Source organism: Salvia hispanica, chromosome 2 (assembly GCF_029641045.1).
Source record: "Salvia hispanica isolate PSC_SH4W2 chromosome 2, Shi_PSC_v1, whole genome shotgun sequence".
Taxonomy (NCBI): Eukaryota; Viridiplantae; Streptophyta; class Magnoliopsida; order Lamiales; family Lamiaceae; genus Salvia; species Salvia hispanica.
This window is the reverse complement of record NC_142693.1, coordinates 27,603,366-27,618,409: the sequence shown is the minus strand read 5'-3', so window position 1 is coordinate 27,618,409 and position 15,044 is coordinate 27,603,366. Positions and strand designations below refer to the sequence as shown.

At 39.0% G+C, this 15,044-nt stretch overlaps 1 protein-coding gene across 1 annotated transcript; it reads right to left on the bottom strand.

Annotated features, from left to right (window-relative positions):
- Positions 1-6,045: 6,045 nt before the first annotated feature.
- On the bottom strand, positions 6,046-13,115 carry LOC148932020 (uncharacterized). Its single transcript, XM_089064980.1, has 13 exons — positions 13,105-13,115; positions 12,789-13,029; positions 12,055-12,335; positions 11,532-11,693; positions 10,589-11,377; positions 10,411-10,493; positions 10,237-10,299; positions 10,039-10,133; positions 7,969-8,034; positions 7,132-7,779; positions 6,754-6,828; positions 6,524-6,594; positions 6,046-6,421 (listed from the first exon to the last, which is right to left on the bottom strand). The coding sequence occupies exons 1-13, from the start codon at positions 13,113-13,115 to the stop codon at positions 6,061-6,063; spliced, it is 2,946 nt and encodes a 981-aa protein (XP_088921106.1). The 3' UTR covers positions 6,046-6,060.
- Positions 13,116-15,044: the final 1,929 nt, after the last annotated feature.

Here is a 15,044-nt window from a genome sequence, read left to right as displayed (position 1 = left end):
AGTTGCCTAACACTCAATCTACACCGGTAGAACTCTTAGGAACTGAGAATCATCGATGGAACAGAAAGCTCGAAGGAGAACTCCAGCTAGATTCGCCGGAATCTTAGAGAGAAAGAAGAGAGAAGGCGGTTTCTGAAACAAGAGAGAGAGAGATTGAATCGAATGAGAGAAGCCAGACAGCCTTCTCTCACTTAACAAACACAACACTCATCCAACAGCTGTGAGCCTTGATCCGCGTGGAGTTGCCAGGTGTCGCACATCCAGCCACTCTGGATAAGTAAACGGGCCAAGCTCATTTTGGGCCAACACATATTCTTATGGGCTCAGCAAAAATAGAAGTCCAAAGCAAGGAGTCCAATAATCCAACGGAAAGAAAGCGGCAGCAATAGCAACTCGTCCATCCACCAATCTGCTCCATGTGCAAACGGTATACACCTCCCTCACCCAAACCTGACTTCTTACTACTGCATCCATACATCGCACCCTAATCTGTAATCAATCTTCAAATCGAATAAATCGAAGCAAACTGAATTAAAGAATCGGACTTTAATTCATGAAACCAATTTCATAACTTATCTGCGGGGTAAATCGGGGTGAAAACGCGGCTGCTTCGGATGAAGTCGAGACCGCCGGAGCGGCGACGCAGCGGCGCCGAGCAACGGTGGTGGGTGCGGGGCGACGAAGCTCTAATTTTTGTACAATTGGTGTTGTGAATCTTTGAAAGAGGGCCGACGGTTTGTGGAGAAAGGGGATGTTATGGGTTGAGATTTACAGTAGAGGAAGAGAGAATGGAAGCCGACGGATTTCTTTAAAGTGCGGGCATCCTTGTTTCTTGTTCTTTAAAATATTTTAATTGAGGTTGTAGAGTTTGATTAAAATTGGGAAGGGGAGTCAGTACGTGTATTTTTGAAAATAAAAGAAGGGAACTTTTTGACTTTTACTCCCTCCGTCCACGAAAATTCGTCCCGGTTTGACCGGACACGGGTTTTAAGAAATGTAATGGAAAGTGAGTTGAAAAGGTTAGTGGATTGTGGGTCCTACTTTTAAAGTAATAGTTTTATAATAAAATGTGAGTAGGAATGAGTTAGTTGAATATGGGATCCACTACCAAAAATGGTAAAAGTGAAATGGGACAAATTTTGGGGGACGGACGGAAATGGAAAATTGGGACAAATTTACGTGGACGGAGGGAGTATTTGTTAACGAGTTTTAAAATGGGAGTATACATGTTTTCCTTTTATTTTGTTGGTTGGGCTTGGAGGCATTGGCGGACCTACATGGGGACATGGGGTACAATGGAACCCCCAACATTCGGAATTGTTACTGTATATATATTAGTTTCACATTACAAATGAATACATCCATCAGCTCAAGTGGCTGATCCTTTGGACTCCCTTCATGGAGACCCGAGTTCAATCCTCCTCATGTACAAATTTATCACATTTTTATACTTCATCCACAAAGCCTTGTTTAAGATTTTCCACTTTTCCAAATACACAAGCTTTTTAATATTATTAACATGGAGACCCGAGTTCAATCCTCCTCATGTACAAATTTATCACATTTTTATACTTCATCCACAAAGCCTTGTTTAAGATTTTCCACTTTTCCAAATACACAAGCTTTTTAATATTATTAACATGGAGACCCGAGTTCAATCCTCCTCATGTACAAATTTATCACATTTTTATACTTCATCCACAGAGCCTTGTTTAAGATTTTCCATTTTTCCAAATACACAAGCTTTTTAATATTATTAACATACACAACTTCATTTGTTTGTCACATTTTTATACTTCATCCACAAAGCATTTGTTTAAGATTATCCATTTTTCCAAATACACAAGCTTTTTAATATTATTAACATACACAACTTCATTTGTTTGTTTGTTTTGCCCATTAAAATAAAAACATTATCTCTATATTTTCCTACTTTATTAACACCAAATAAAAATCTCATATCAAATAACAAATGTTTTAGCCTTATTTATTACTCTCTATTAAAATAAAAACAATATCATCTCTATATTTTCCTTTCTCTTATTTTATAATTTTTTTAAATAACTTATAAAACAACACCAAATAAAACCTACTGAAAAACAAATGTTTTACGTTTAGTGGGACACCATACCTTTATTATTAACACTCATTAGTCATCAATGTATCTCACAACTTACTAAACCCATGCCATGACTACTAGCAAATATCGAAAAATATTCAACAATTGTTAATGGTAAATTGGACCCCCCAGAATAAAATTCATGCGTCCGCCACTGCTTGGAGGTTTATATTTTTATTTATTTATTTATTTTTATTTTCTTGTGGGCTGTATTGGAATTTCTTGAATATTTGTGAGTCTAGTTGCTTTTGGGAAAATTCATAATCTTAATAGAGAAAAATAATCGAAGCCTTAGGATGCATGCATCTTATTTATTTATTTGATCCATGATGTTGATCTATGTGTTATTTAAATTCAAAGGTGATATCTTGCAAGTGAATCTTGATCGCACGGAAAGAATATATTTCGGATTAAGCACACGAGGTGGGCTCTCTTTTTAAATAAGGACAATGTCCTAACTATTTTATCGATGGGAATGAAATGCGGATTGTTTATCATGCCATAATTTTTGTATTTAACATGCCTATCTGAAATGGCTTTGCCATTTATTATTTAAATCGAATTAGGGTCCTTGTAGGGCCGCAAACCCTACTTGGATTAGTATACACCTATGGTAGACCGTGTGTCAGCGTACGGGTTGACCGGTCTAGTGACTTGGTTTGTGGCCACATTCCAAGTCATGTATGAGCAGATATGGTAAACGTCTATGGGTAAATGACTGCGCAGTCGCGATTTTGAACAATGGAATATTTTGGTGCCTCGGGCCTTTCAAAAGCTAAAACCCCGATGGTTACCTAACAATGGCATGATAAATATAAATATTTTTGATAACTTGTTTTCGGCATGAGTCCATTGAGTATTTTATAGTACTCAGCCCTGCATATATGTGCAGGTTGAGCAGCGACGAGCTTGGGGTGGTGTTGAGTCGAACCCGAATTATTGTTGGATTATTTTGAACTCCGAGGGCCGTCGTGTCTTCATACATGGAGTCACTCTTACTCTTGGATGCTTCCACTGAGATAATACTTTTCTTCGAAATTATGTCTTTGAACCCTTTTCACTCTTGGTTTATAAATTATGATAATTGTTGACTTTGGATTCAAAACCTAAACATTTACTCTGATTTTCCCTTGTTATTTGAATATTAATTATGAGTCCATTGTTAATGCAAACCTTGTTATTTTCACTCCTAAATGTTAATCCAAAACATCAAAGAACATTTACTCTGATTTTCCCTTGTTATTTCCAATCTCCAACAACATCAAAGAAGCTGAAGAATGCAAACCTCCATGATTTCTTTAGTACGAAAAAACCAATAACTCCCCAGAATCCAAAAATAAAACCAAAGGCCATCGATATGCCAACTTCTTGCATAAAAGATAGGTTGTTGCCTTTCTCATCTGCGGGGTTTATAATTGGCCCATTCTCATCATTGCATTTTCTCGTCAACGGAAATCCACATAATCCCAAGTTTTATATGTATGAATCATTCTCAAATGTGGAGAACTGGTTAGATCGTGGTATTTGCCCAACAAGATTGTTCATTGAAAGATTTAATTTCGCAAGAAATGTCAACCTTGTCAATTCATTTGGAATTTCTCCATCCAATTTGTTTGTTGTTAAGTCCAATTGTTGTCAATTTGTCCCGCGAGGGTGTTGTGAGACAAGTTCAAGTATTTGAGAATCTTGAGATTTCCGATGGAAGATGGAATATTCCCATAGAATCTATTGGAGGACAAGTCAATAATCGTGAAATCATCAAACAGTCGTTATTAACTGATCATGACCTTTCAAGTAGAGCTTCATCTCCACTTCCCATAGATAATCATCATTTTCTATTTTTAATGGCTGAAGTTCAACCATTGCTTTGAAATTGTTGAAATATCTATCGGGTAGAGAGCCAACAAATGCATTCAGAGAGATATCTAGAACATGCAACTCAAGAAATGGATGCTTGGTTGGTGAAGGAAGTGAAATGTTACCACCAAACTTGTTAGGCCTCAACAACATTTTAAGCTTGGGAAGGCGTTCCATCCAAAAGGGAAATTCGTCTTGTATTCTATTATTTCCAATGTCGAGACCACTTAGACTTCGGCAATTGATTAAGGATTTAGGTAATCGTCCGTGGAATTTGTTATTACCCAAATTGATGGAAATAAGACTACAACCCTCGGTAAAGGTAGATGGAATGGGGCCACTAAATTGATTCTCATTTAGATGAAAACGAGGCAAAGATCCGCTGAAGTTTCCAATGCAATGTGGCAGTCTTCCTTCCATAGTATTATTTGAGAGAAGAAGATAACAAAGGTATGGCAACTTGCAGATGGAGGATGGGAGCTCACCATTTAATTTGTTGGAAGAGTGATATAAATACTCCAGATATGAAAGATTTCCGATTGTGGATGGAATTGGACCTTCAAACAATTTATTTGAGAGATAAAAGAAGCATATTGTAACATCCCGGAATTTAGAACCCTAATTTTTGAGCCCTAGAATTAATTGTTGATGACGTGGAATCGAGAATGCATTAATTTCATGAGTTGATATGGTCGAATTGAGTTCAGGGTTTGTGTTGAAAGTTTGAAAAGTCAAACTATGTGATTTAAATGATGTGGCAATTATTTGTTAAAGGGTGAGTGAGAATATTAGAGAAAATTTCCATAAATACTTGTCACCCTAATTCTTGTAATTTTCGAACCCTAGTCCCCCTTTGCTGAGAAATTCTATTTCTTCCGGAATTTATTTAATCCTTGGGATATTTATCCAAATTAAATTCTAAGAGCCAATTATTTCCTTGTTTAAAGATGGAAAAATCGAGCCCCCTTATTTTACTAGTGATTTTCGAAAATCACCATATTTGGGAAGGAAGGAATTATTTTATTTTATTTGACTCCTTACTTGATTTCCTTCCATACCTAGAATTTAATTATTCTACCAAATCTTTCCATAGCTCAAGAGATCTTGCCTTACCTTATTCTAGGCAATATTTGAAAACCCATGCCTTATTTAACTAGGCATAGGAGGCGCCATTTTTGACTCCAAGAATGAGAGAATTCTTATTTTATTTTGCTCCGTGATATTTTATTCTACTCCATAAAATATACCAAAACAAAACCATGGCTAATTGGAAGGCCTAATTTTCGAAAATACCATGCTTGATACCTAGCCTATTTTTGTTAATTCTTCTTCCCTACTTCACAATATTATTTTATTGATTTAATTTGGGGAGAATGAGATCTTACCAAATATTCTATTCTAATTACCTAAATATCTTGTTGAGCACTATAAATAAGAGAAACATCAACCCTAGCCCCCATAATTTTCGGCCCCCACCCTCCCATACACTCTCAAATTTTCTTCTTCTACTCTCCAATATTTTGCTATCTTTTGGAGAAGAATTGAAGTTTAATCCAAGAACTTTGAAGAATCAAGGCTAATACTTGTTTTCTACCGATCGTTTTCTCTAAAAGGTATTTTGTTTAAGAGTTATGCTTGATCTTCTTCTACCTCTTCTTTTTCTTCTTCTAACCGATTAATCGGTCTTCTTGAACCCTCATGCATCTTGGTTGAGTGAAAGAGGGATAAAAAGGGGTGTGGGAACATGTGTATGTATGTGTGGCGTGTGTGTGTGTGTGCCGTGTGTGTGTGTGTGTGCCGTGTTGTGTAGTGTGTGTTTGATGGTTAAATAATCTTGTGTGATGAACATGATCTTGATTTATTAGTAATGATAAGATAAATCGTTGGGAAGAGGGAAAAGTAATAAGATGAGCTTTATCCATGCGCATAACAATTTGAAAGCATAAACGCAAATTTGTGTTTATTATGGCCTATCAAACAACTACGTAAACACATTCACTTACTGAACCATTTAGCCCGTTGGGCCATGCTAAAAGTAGTACATGCAGTATTCAAACAACTTGAGTATTACTCTCTCTCGATAACTAAGTTCTCTTAAAACCAGACTTCATAGCTAATGATAACCATTCTCTTCTTGAGATCAAAGTTTCGTAATGAAAATAGCCAAATGCTGATTCTATTTTGACTATTGCTGGCACACACGTTGCTGCATCTTCGACATAAATATAATCTTCCAAAATTTCAATAGTAACGATTGGTAGGTCTTTTCTTATCACAAATTCAATAATTAAAAGGCAATAAAGGAAAGTACGATATTGCATTAAGCTGTCTTGTACAACTATTGAGTGCAGATGTATACGAGGATGATATGAGCGATTAATACTAACCAAAAGTTTCTTGTATGCCAACTCAACAAGTTTGTCCATTGCAACCTGCTCAGGGTCCCTGAGGAGACAACAAATTTGTAATATCATAACATAATTCATACGGTTCAAGCCAGTAGCTAATACTGTCACTTTTAAGCTCCAGACAAGAAATTATCTTTACCTTCTTCCAATATCCTTGCCTTCTTCAATGGCCTTGCTTATTTTATCCAAGTAAGACTTCTTCTGCCCAAACTGAAAATTCAAGCATATGACATATCAAGTAAAGTGATTGGAGTGCTCGATATTGCAGAAAACATGAAGATTTTAAGAAACAAACGCAAAATTTCTATAGAGAAAAATGATGGCTAGGATTGGGAAAAGTGTTGAGTTCAACCAAGTATGAAATATTACCTGTTCATGAAGTCCCTTCTCTAACTGAATAATTTCCTCATTAATCACTTCATCATCTTTATCACCCAACGCAGGCTGCATAAGGCATTACAGAAAGGATGAGAATTGTAACTTGCAGGAAAAGGTTATAGAGGATGGTGAGGACCTCGATGTTATATAAAAAGGACACAGATGCGACTAGATAGCATATTTATTATAATTTTAAATGAGAGTTCTACATATTATAACATGCACAAATAGATATACATTGCAGCTCTTCAAAATTTGGAACTCATCCAGCGCAGTAATTTACTAAGCTCTACAGAAGCAGTGTTATGAACTTATGACCAACATTAAATATGCTAAATAACGCTCTACACTCAATAACGGAAACCTTACCGCAGCTTCCACGAACAGGCCTATACTCTGCAGTTCTAGCACTAGCTTCTCTTCAAAAGACATCTGTTCATACTGGTGACAGAAAGAAGCAATACCACAATTTTTTGTCTGCGGACCTTCAGGAACATAATCACACCTTGAAAGTCTGACCAAAACTTCAACCTCAGAGTGCACATATCCACCGTCTCTTTGATGCAGGTCACCGTTAGATAGGTGGTCTCCGGAACCATGGCCCATGGTGAAGTCTGTGTTTCCATTACAAGAAAAAAATATGTGATTGCCATTTTTTGGAGTTTGAACACCAAACAATGGCTCACAAAGGTCCCGTTGATTGATATGTTTGCTATCAGCACCTATAAGGAGACATGGATCAGTAACTGAAGTAATTGGCATCCCAAATCCAGTTTCTTCAGATTCTTCAATTTCATCTTCTTCAATCAGAGCTGATAGTACCCTTTGATAAAGTGGAGTCACTATTTCATAAGATTTTTCTTTGTCAGAGCAATCAAATACAGATGAATCCTGTGATTGTTCAACTGATGGTCTCCTATCTGAAGAAGTCTTCAAACTGGTGCCATTGTTCATGTGTCTATATCTTCCAAAAGAAATAGATTCAGGAGCCGCAATTTGCTCATGTCCAGATTCATCCTGATGCAAGTTGAGAATGCTTTGCACATTAGAATACATTTGATCAGATTTATATCGGAAAATAATATTAAAAGAACGTCACAGGAACAGTCTGATGTATTTCAAAGACCATAAATAGCAGAAAAGATGCTGAATGAATGCAATCACGAGAAAGGGGTGAAGAAGGTCACTTCTACAAACAATTTTCACCTGTACATGATTCCCATGGCTAGAGTTCTGATGAGAATTTGTATAAGATTCTTCAGCCAATTTGAGCTGATTCAAATATTAGAGGAAATAAATCAGAAATCACTTAGATACGATATGTACAATCTACCACAATATTGACTAAATTACCTGATCACATAATGATACGGTCATAATATTATTATTATTCCATATCTCTTTCATATCTTGCATTATTATTTAGTTGCATTATTTAGTTAGATATTTAGGGATTGCATATCTTTTTCATATCTTTTGTCTTGCTCATTAAGTTAGAATCCCTATTATAAATAGGGCTATTGTTATTCTCATTATTCAATCAAGAAATACAATTACCTTTATCTTATTTTTATTGTTCATTTCATTCGGTATTGATCTTGGTTTGATCGACGGGCAAAGCTCCTGCGACTACCTCGTCTACCTTTTATCCTCCGACGAACGCCTCCGCGACGCTGGAATCTTGTTAAGGGAAATCATCTCTTAACAATTGGTGCTTTCATCTTCGAACTCATGGCCGAAGTCAATCTTCGTTCGTGGCCGGAGATATCGCAAGCATCCGAATGCTTGCAACTGAATTCAACAGCAGCAACGTTGGAGTATATTCGTGGTTGGCTCGACCGATTAGAGACCCGATTGGTTGAGCATGAGCGCAGGGCAGCAGCCACGCTCCCTCCGTTGCGCCCAGAACCCGACCCACCCGATGGACCCCCGTTGTACACCGCCCAACAGCCACACTATTCTGATTCAGCACCGCCTACGCCCTATTCCGCAACAGAATACCACGGCCACAATCTTGGATATCAGCACCCACATGTCCAAAATCAGCACGCTCACGACGCCAACATCGCCCGTCAATCAGTTCAGCAACCTCATAGTGTTGACCCTTATTTTTATGGGCAGCCTCCGGATCCTTACTCCCGGCCAGACGAGTACCAGCCAGCATATCAGCCTTATACTCAATCGCCACACGTGGACCGACCGCCCTACGCGTGGCAGCAACCGACGAGCTATGACCATCATCAATATAATCTCCTTCTGCCTGCACAGCCAAATTTATCGTCCAACACTTGGCAACAGGCATACTCTGGTTCATGTTGGTTACCATCACCACCAACGCATGTGGAAACTCAAGCCCATGGGTTTGTCAAAATCCAACATTCGTCGCATCCACCGCAGCATTCCCAATTTCAGATTTCCGCTGAACCTATCTCAGATTCTAGCGACGTGGAGATGCCGATCAAGGATGTGGTTCTTACAGAAGAATTACCTCCGATTGATGTGATAGAAAAGGAGGATGGCTCCATTGCGGAAGGATTTGATTATTCCACCGAGAAGATTCTAGATTCTTCTGCTCGTTCATGTGGCCTTGAAAAGGTTGAGAAGCAGATTAGACATGAGTACGAGTGCAAGAAAATGAAAATTAAAATGTGCAAAGAGGTTGAGTACTCAAAGCAATTGAATGCTTCTCGAATCAAGGTTCTCCAAGCTTGGGATGAGTTTATCAATTCCATGAGGGCCAACACAGTGAAGGATTTATTGACTGATTCATGGCATGTTAGTGAAGTTGCACGTGTTAGTTATTGTTCAATGACGCTCGCCGCCGATGCTCGTTTGATTCCTCCGCGCACGCTTTTGGGTATTCATGGACGCGTAGCTTTTGATCCGGGAGGGAATACATCGCCAAAGCTTCTGTTCTCGACGCTCTTTGCTGTGTCGTGGTTCCCACCTTGAGGACAAGGTGGATTTTAACCGCGGGGGAGTTGATACGGTCATAATATTATTATTATTCCATATCTCTTTCATATCTTGCATTATTATTTAGTTGCATTATTTAGTTAGATATTTAGGGATTGCATATCTTTTTCATATCTTTTGTCTTGCTCATTAAGTTAGAATCCCTATTATAAATAGGGCTATTGTTATTCTCTTTAGTCAATCAATGAAAGAACAAGTATTTATCTTTTAATTTAACGTCTTTATTTTTCTGCATTTAAGATTGATCGACGAGGCTCGGTTTCCTCGCGACTTTCTCCTATCTTTCTACTCGATAAGGACAAAACCCTTATCACATAAGTATGACTTTTCATCAGGGCCTATAGAAGCAAACAAGGACTCAATTGTTTTCCAAAATGCACTTGAGCATGCATTAACTGCAGCAAGTAAAAATAGCAATCAAGGATAGTCCTATTCATTCAGAAGTCAGAAAAGTAAAAAAGTAACTATGAGAAATATGTTATTGTAACAAACACATACCACTAGAATTCCAAGCGAGTTTAGCAGCTGCTAGAAGTTCTTCATGGTCATCCTCTGATTCCCCTGAAAATTACAATACATTAGCATAGAGTTTTGTACTATTACATATAATTACTCATTCACATCAGCAGAATGCGAGCAAACGGAAAGGACAAACGCATTTTGTCAAGTTACCACTACAATCAGGGGAACCCCCATGGCCAAGACGAGAGACACCTTTACGATCTGATTGCTTCTTCAAAGGGCGACCTGACTTGCTGCAACAGTACATCAGAGGCATTAAGAATAGAGAAAAGCAACAAAAGACAGAACACAACTGAAGGATATTAACCATCCAGGAAAATAGATAGACCTTCCATTCTTGTCAGAACCAGACCTTGCATTTCGCAGAGGTTTGCTCGGTGGCACAATATCTAACTTCTCTCGCGTTGAGGAAATGCTACCCCTAGAAAAGGGTGAGATCCTTCCACTACGCCCTTGTCTCCTCACACCATCACCGATTTCTTCTTTTACCATGATTTTATTCTTTTTCATAGGTATTGTAGAAGTCCCAATGTTTGGACCTGCACTTCCATCCTTTTCATCAACATCTGCATTACCTATGCCCTTCTCTTTCATTCTAAACTGGCCACCCGATTCTTCACTTTCAGACAACCTTGCAGGAGATGAAATATTTTCAGCCTTTGCTTTAGAGTTCTGGTTCCCACTGCCTGAACTCTTGGTGGGAAAAGAAACACTAGTGGTACCGGTGCTCAACCGGGGACTGAAATCAGAAGGTGAGCCTCCTTCAGCTTGCATCTGGACATCATCAAGGTTTGGGACTGGAATAAGATTTGTCCTTCTCGTTCGAGAACTCTTCTGTGGTCTCTGACCACCCCATTGAGTTATAGGGGGAGATGATGACCCTGCAGGCATAGGACGCTTCCGATTGTTAGCTCCACTAATTGTTGGAGTTCTGTTAAGAGCCTGGGGCTGTTCCCAGCTCTCTAGAGTTCCAGACACACGAGGGGTGGTAGAAGTTGAATTAGCTGCAACCATAGAGCCATTTCGTGGCGTCCTGGATGCCTTCCCTTTTAGTATAGGGCTAGGAAAAATGGAATGATTTTCCTCACGATTGTTTATACTAGAAGAAAACCCAGCACTGTTACCATCAAAGGAATATCCAGTTTAAGATTACAAAAAGGGGAAAAGGAAAGGTGCTGTAGCAGAACAGTGAGGTTTGGGGTGTTATGTAGATAAGTCAGCAGAAAACATGCATGCGAATGACTTATGGATTCAAATGATAAGATACACACCTAACATTTAATTTTCCTAGAGTCCGCTCCTTGATTGGTCCAACAGTGCCATCCCTTGAGAGCATTGATTTCTCTTGTTCATTCTTAAAGGTAGCACGGCCACTAGAACCAGCAGGCTGTGACATTGAATCTAATTTGTTGGTGCCACCAGAAGCCCCTGACCTAAGGAAAATGTTTCCAAAAGTACAAGTGTCATTATATTAAATTTAAATTATTGATTTAAACATAGAGATTATTGTGCCAATGGCTCAATGGATAAGGATGGTAAATGCAGATCATAAGAAAAGCAATTTGGAAGAAAAAAACAGCAATAGTAACAACAGAGCTCCAAAGATGACGGTACTCCAAAGTTGCATCTATAAGGATAGGGAATTCCATAAAATCAATTTCCAAAACATGCATGGGATAAGCATCACCTAATAAAAGCAAAATCCAGAAAAAATCGAATCAAAAGCAAATAGAGATTGACAAACAGCCAGCTGCAAGTAATGCAGAGATTTTGGTTCATATAATGGAATCTAACCTAAAACTTTGTGTGGAATCACTGGACTGTAGGCTAGATTCGCTATTGAGCTTAGGATGCATGGTCCTCTTCAGCTCCCCATCATTGTCAACAGATCTCGGAAAGGCTGTACCAAATGTGCGTTTCCTTTTCATTTTCTTATCCCAACTTTCTCCACCAGCAGGTAACCTCCTTATCTTTTCCTCACCCATCTCAGAATCCCCATTGCGGTCCTTAATCAGATCTCTTTCTTTTGTCATTGTCAAAGGCTGACGTAGTACTCCATTATTTCTGCATTCAGCCTGAGAATGGGAAAGTGTAGCAAACTGTTTTAACCAATAAGATGAAGAAGAATAGCTAAACAAAATAAATAAATAACAATAAAATTGGTGAATACTGAAAGAGAACAGATATGAAGCAAAAGAGTGCCACCAATTATGTAGATAATTCAAGTAAAAGTGGCTGTCAAAATTTCAGCTAAATCATAATTACACTCTATTAAGTCATTATGCAGAATTACTGTATATATTCAATGTAGACGTGAGTACATGTTGCATTGTTATTAAAGGCAATTAAAAGGCATTTATTTCTTGAGCTTGGTCTTGCTAAATCCATATTAAGCCGTGCATGATGAAAGTGTCTTTTCCAGCACAAAATGTCAAGATTAAGAAACAAAATCGAAGCACTACTGATACAAAATGATGCAGTGAATGAGAAAATGCAGAGTACAAGTAAATAATTAATGCAGTTAATACCCTGGTTTCTGCCACTGATGTCCGTAAGCGCTTATTCAATCCACCATTCTTAGGCCGATCATCAAATTTCTGACTTCCAAACTCCGCCGTGCTCCGATGCATCAGTGATCCAATCTTCAAGGTTGAACCACTAGACCGTTCATGCGTCGGCATGTCATTCCGTTGATGCTGCTTCTTAGATGACATGGTTTCAAATTTGTTTAACTTATTTAAATGTTCCTCCAATTTTTTTGCTCTAGAACTGCCAGAAATATAATAAATTTTAGAAATAGAAGAGATACATGAATCCATTCACTTTGAGCTGTCTTTAACAAACCACGAATCCATTGATGTGATTCCATTTTTCAATAACGTGATGTCGTTGAACCATTTTAGTGCTACTTCATGACATTATGTCTATGTTTCTAAATCCTGCCACGACTGATTATTTTAGGCCTTGACATGTTTGAACGATATCATTCATTGCTGTCTGGATTTTTTTTCAAATTTTGATCGGGCAGTTTCATCCTGTTTTCATGACCTATCCCATGTTCTTTCGAGCTCTCGTCAGAAGTAAATTCTCAAGCTCTATGGGTCTTACTTGATACCTCTAAACCATTTAATTCTCAGAATGGACGAGTTAAGTTCAATGGAACTTAGTCCTTGTTTAGTTTCAAACCAATTGTCAATGATGAGATTTGAAAGTGTCGAGCTAGAAATGTTATTCTTGTTTCCTTGATTAAGTTTGGAGCCTTTCCGATGAAAGACATTTTGTGGTGCTTCTTCGAGTTGAAATCGGTCCATATCCAAGTTAAGACTGTTTGATTAAATTTTGAGTTCTTAATACATATTCTGAGTTCTTGATGCGTCACGGCAAGGGAAGACGAAAGTTTAATCTTTTAAGATACACGTGGGAAATAAGTTTTACAGACAGACACGCGCTGAAATGATACACCAACAAGAGGTGTAGACATAACCAATAGAACGAGATGAGAAATATTTCGCATTTACGAACTGCTTGTAGCGAGTTGCTAAGAAATTGAATGTCGTGTTATGTACATAGATAATAGAAATCTCTCGAACTTGCTCGAACGTAGAAATCGTACTAGGAGAACTTAAGCTAGTTACTCACGATCTGCGAGTTATGGCGATGAGAGATATCAACGTAATCTTAGGAATGGACTGGTTGACCACGAACTTTGCGACGATTCCTTGTAAGGAGAGACAGATATCCCTACAAGCTCCGGGTACGGAACCTATCGTGTACCACAGAATCTCGATGAACCGGCGAACCGCCATAATCTCCGCGTTACAAGCCACCGCGATGATGAAGAAAGGACGCCCTGCCTACCTTGTCTATCTCCACGGAGAGGAGAAGGAGGAACGGAGGCTCGAAGACGTTGCTGTCGTACGAGATTTTCCAGACGTTTTTCCCGAGGTATCACCTGGACCGCCGCCGGATAGGCAGTTAGAATTCACGATCGACCTCGAACCTGGAGCCGCACCTGTATCCAAGGCACCGTACCGAATGACGCCTAAGGAATTGGAAGAACTCAAGATACAACTGCAAGAGCTCATGGATTTAGGTTTCGTTAGGCCTAGTATCTCGCCGTGGGGCGCACCGGTGCTCTTCGTCAAGAAGAAGTACGGGTCAATGAGAATGTGTATCGACTATAGAGAGTTGAACAAATTGACCCTCGAGAACAAGTACCCACTGCCGAGGATAGACGACATGTTCGATCAACTCCGAGGAGCCGGCGTGTTCTCAAAGATGGACTTAAAATCCGGATACACTAGCTGAGAGTTCGAAAGGAGGATATACCGAAGACCGCATTCCGTACAAGATATGGTCACTATGAGTTCGTCGTGATGCCGTTCGGTCTAACGAATGCCCCAGCGGTATTTATGGACTTGATGAACCGGGTATTTCACCCATACTTGGATAAATTCGTCCTAGTATTCATAGATGACATTCTAGTCTACTCGAAGAACGAGAAGGAGCACGCAGAACATCTACAAATCGCGTTGGAAACATTGAGGGCCGAGAAGCTATACGCCAAATTCAGCAAGTGTGAATTCTGGTTGAAGGAGGTGAACTTTCTAGGGCACATTGTGTCGGCAGAAGGAATCCGAGTGGACCCTGCCAAGGTTGAGGCGGTACAACAATGGAAGTCGCCTTCGACACCGAACGAGATTCGAAGTTTCCTGTGTTTGGCAGGATACTATCGAAGGTTCATAGAAGGGTTCTCCAAGATAGCGAGACCGATGACCCAACAG

Coding starts and splice junctions, on each gene's coding strand:
- LOC148932020 (XM_089064980.1), bottom strand. Junction 11,694..12,054: donor GATTCCACACAAAGTTTTAG/GTTAGATTCCAT, acceptor CATTTTCCTTAG/GTCAGGGGCTTCTGGTGGCA. Junction 10,300..10,410: donor GGGTTCCCCTGATTGTAGTG/GTAACTTGACAA, acceptor TGTAATTTTCAG/GGGAATCAGAGGATGACCAT.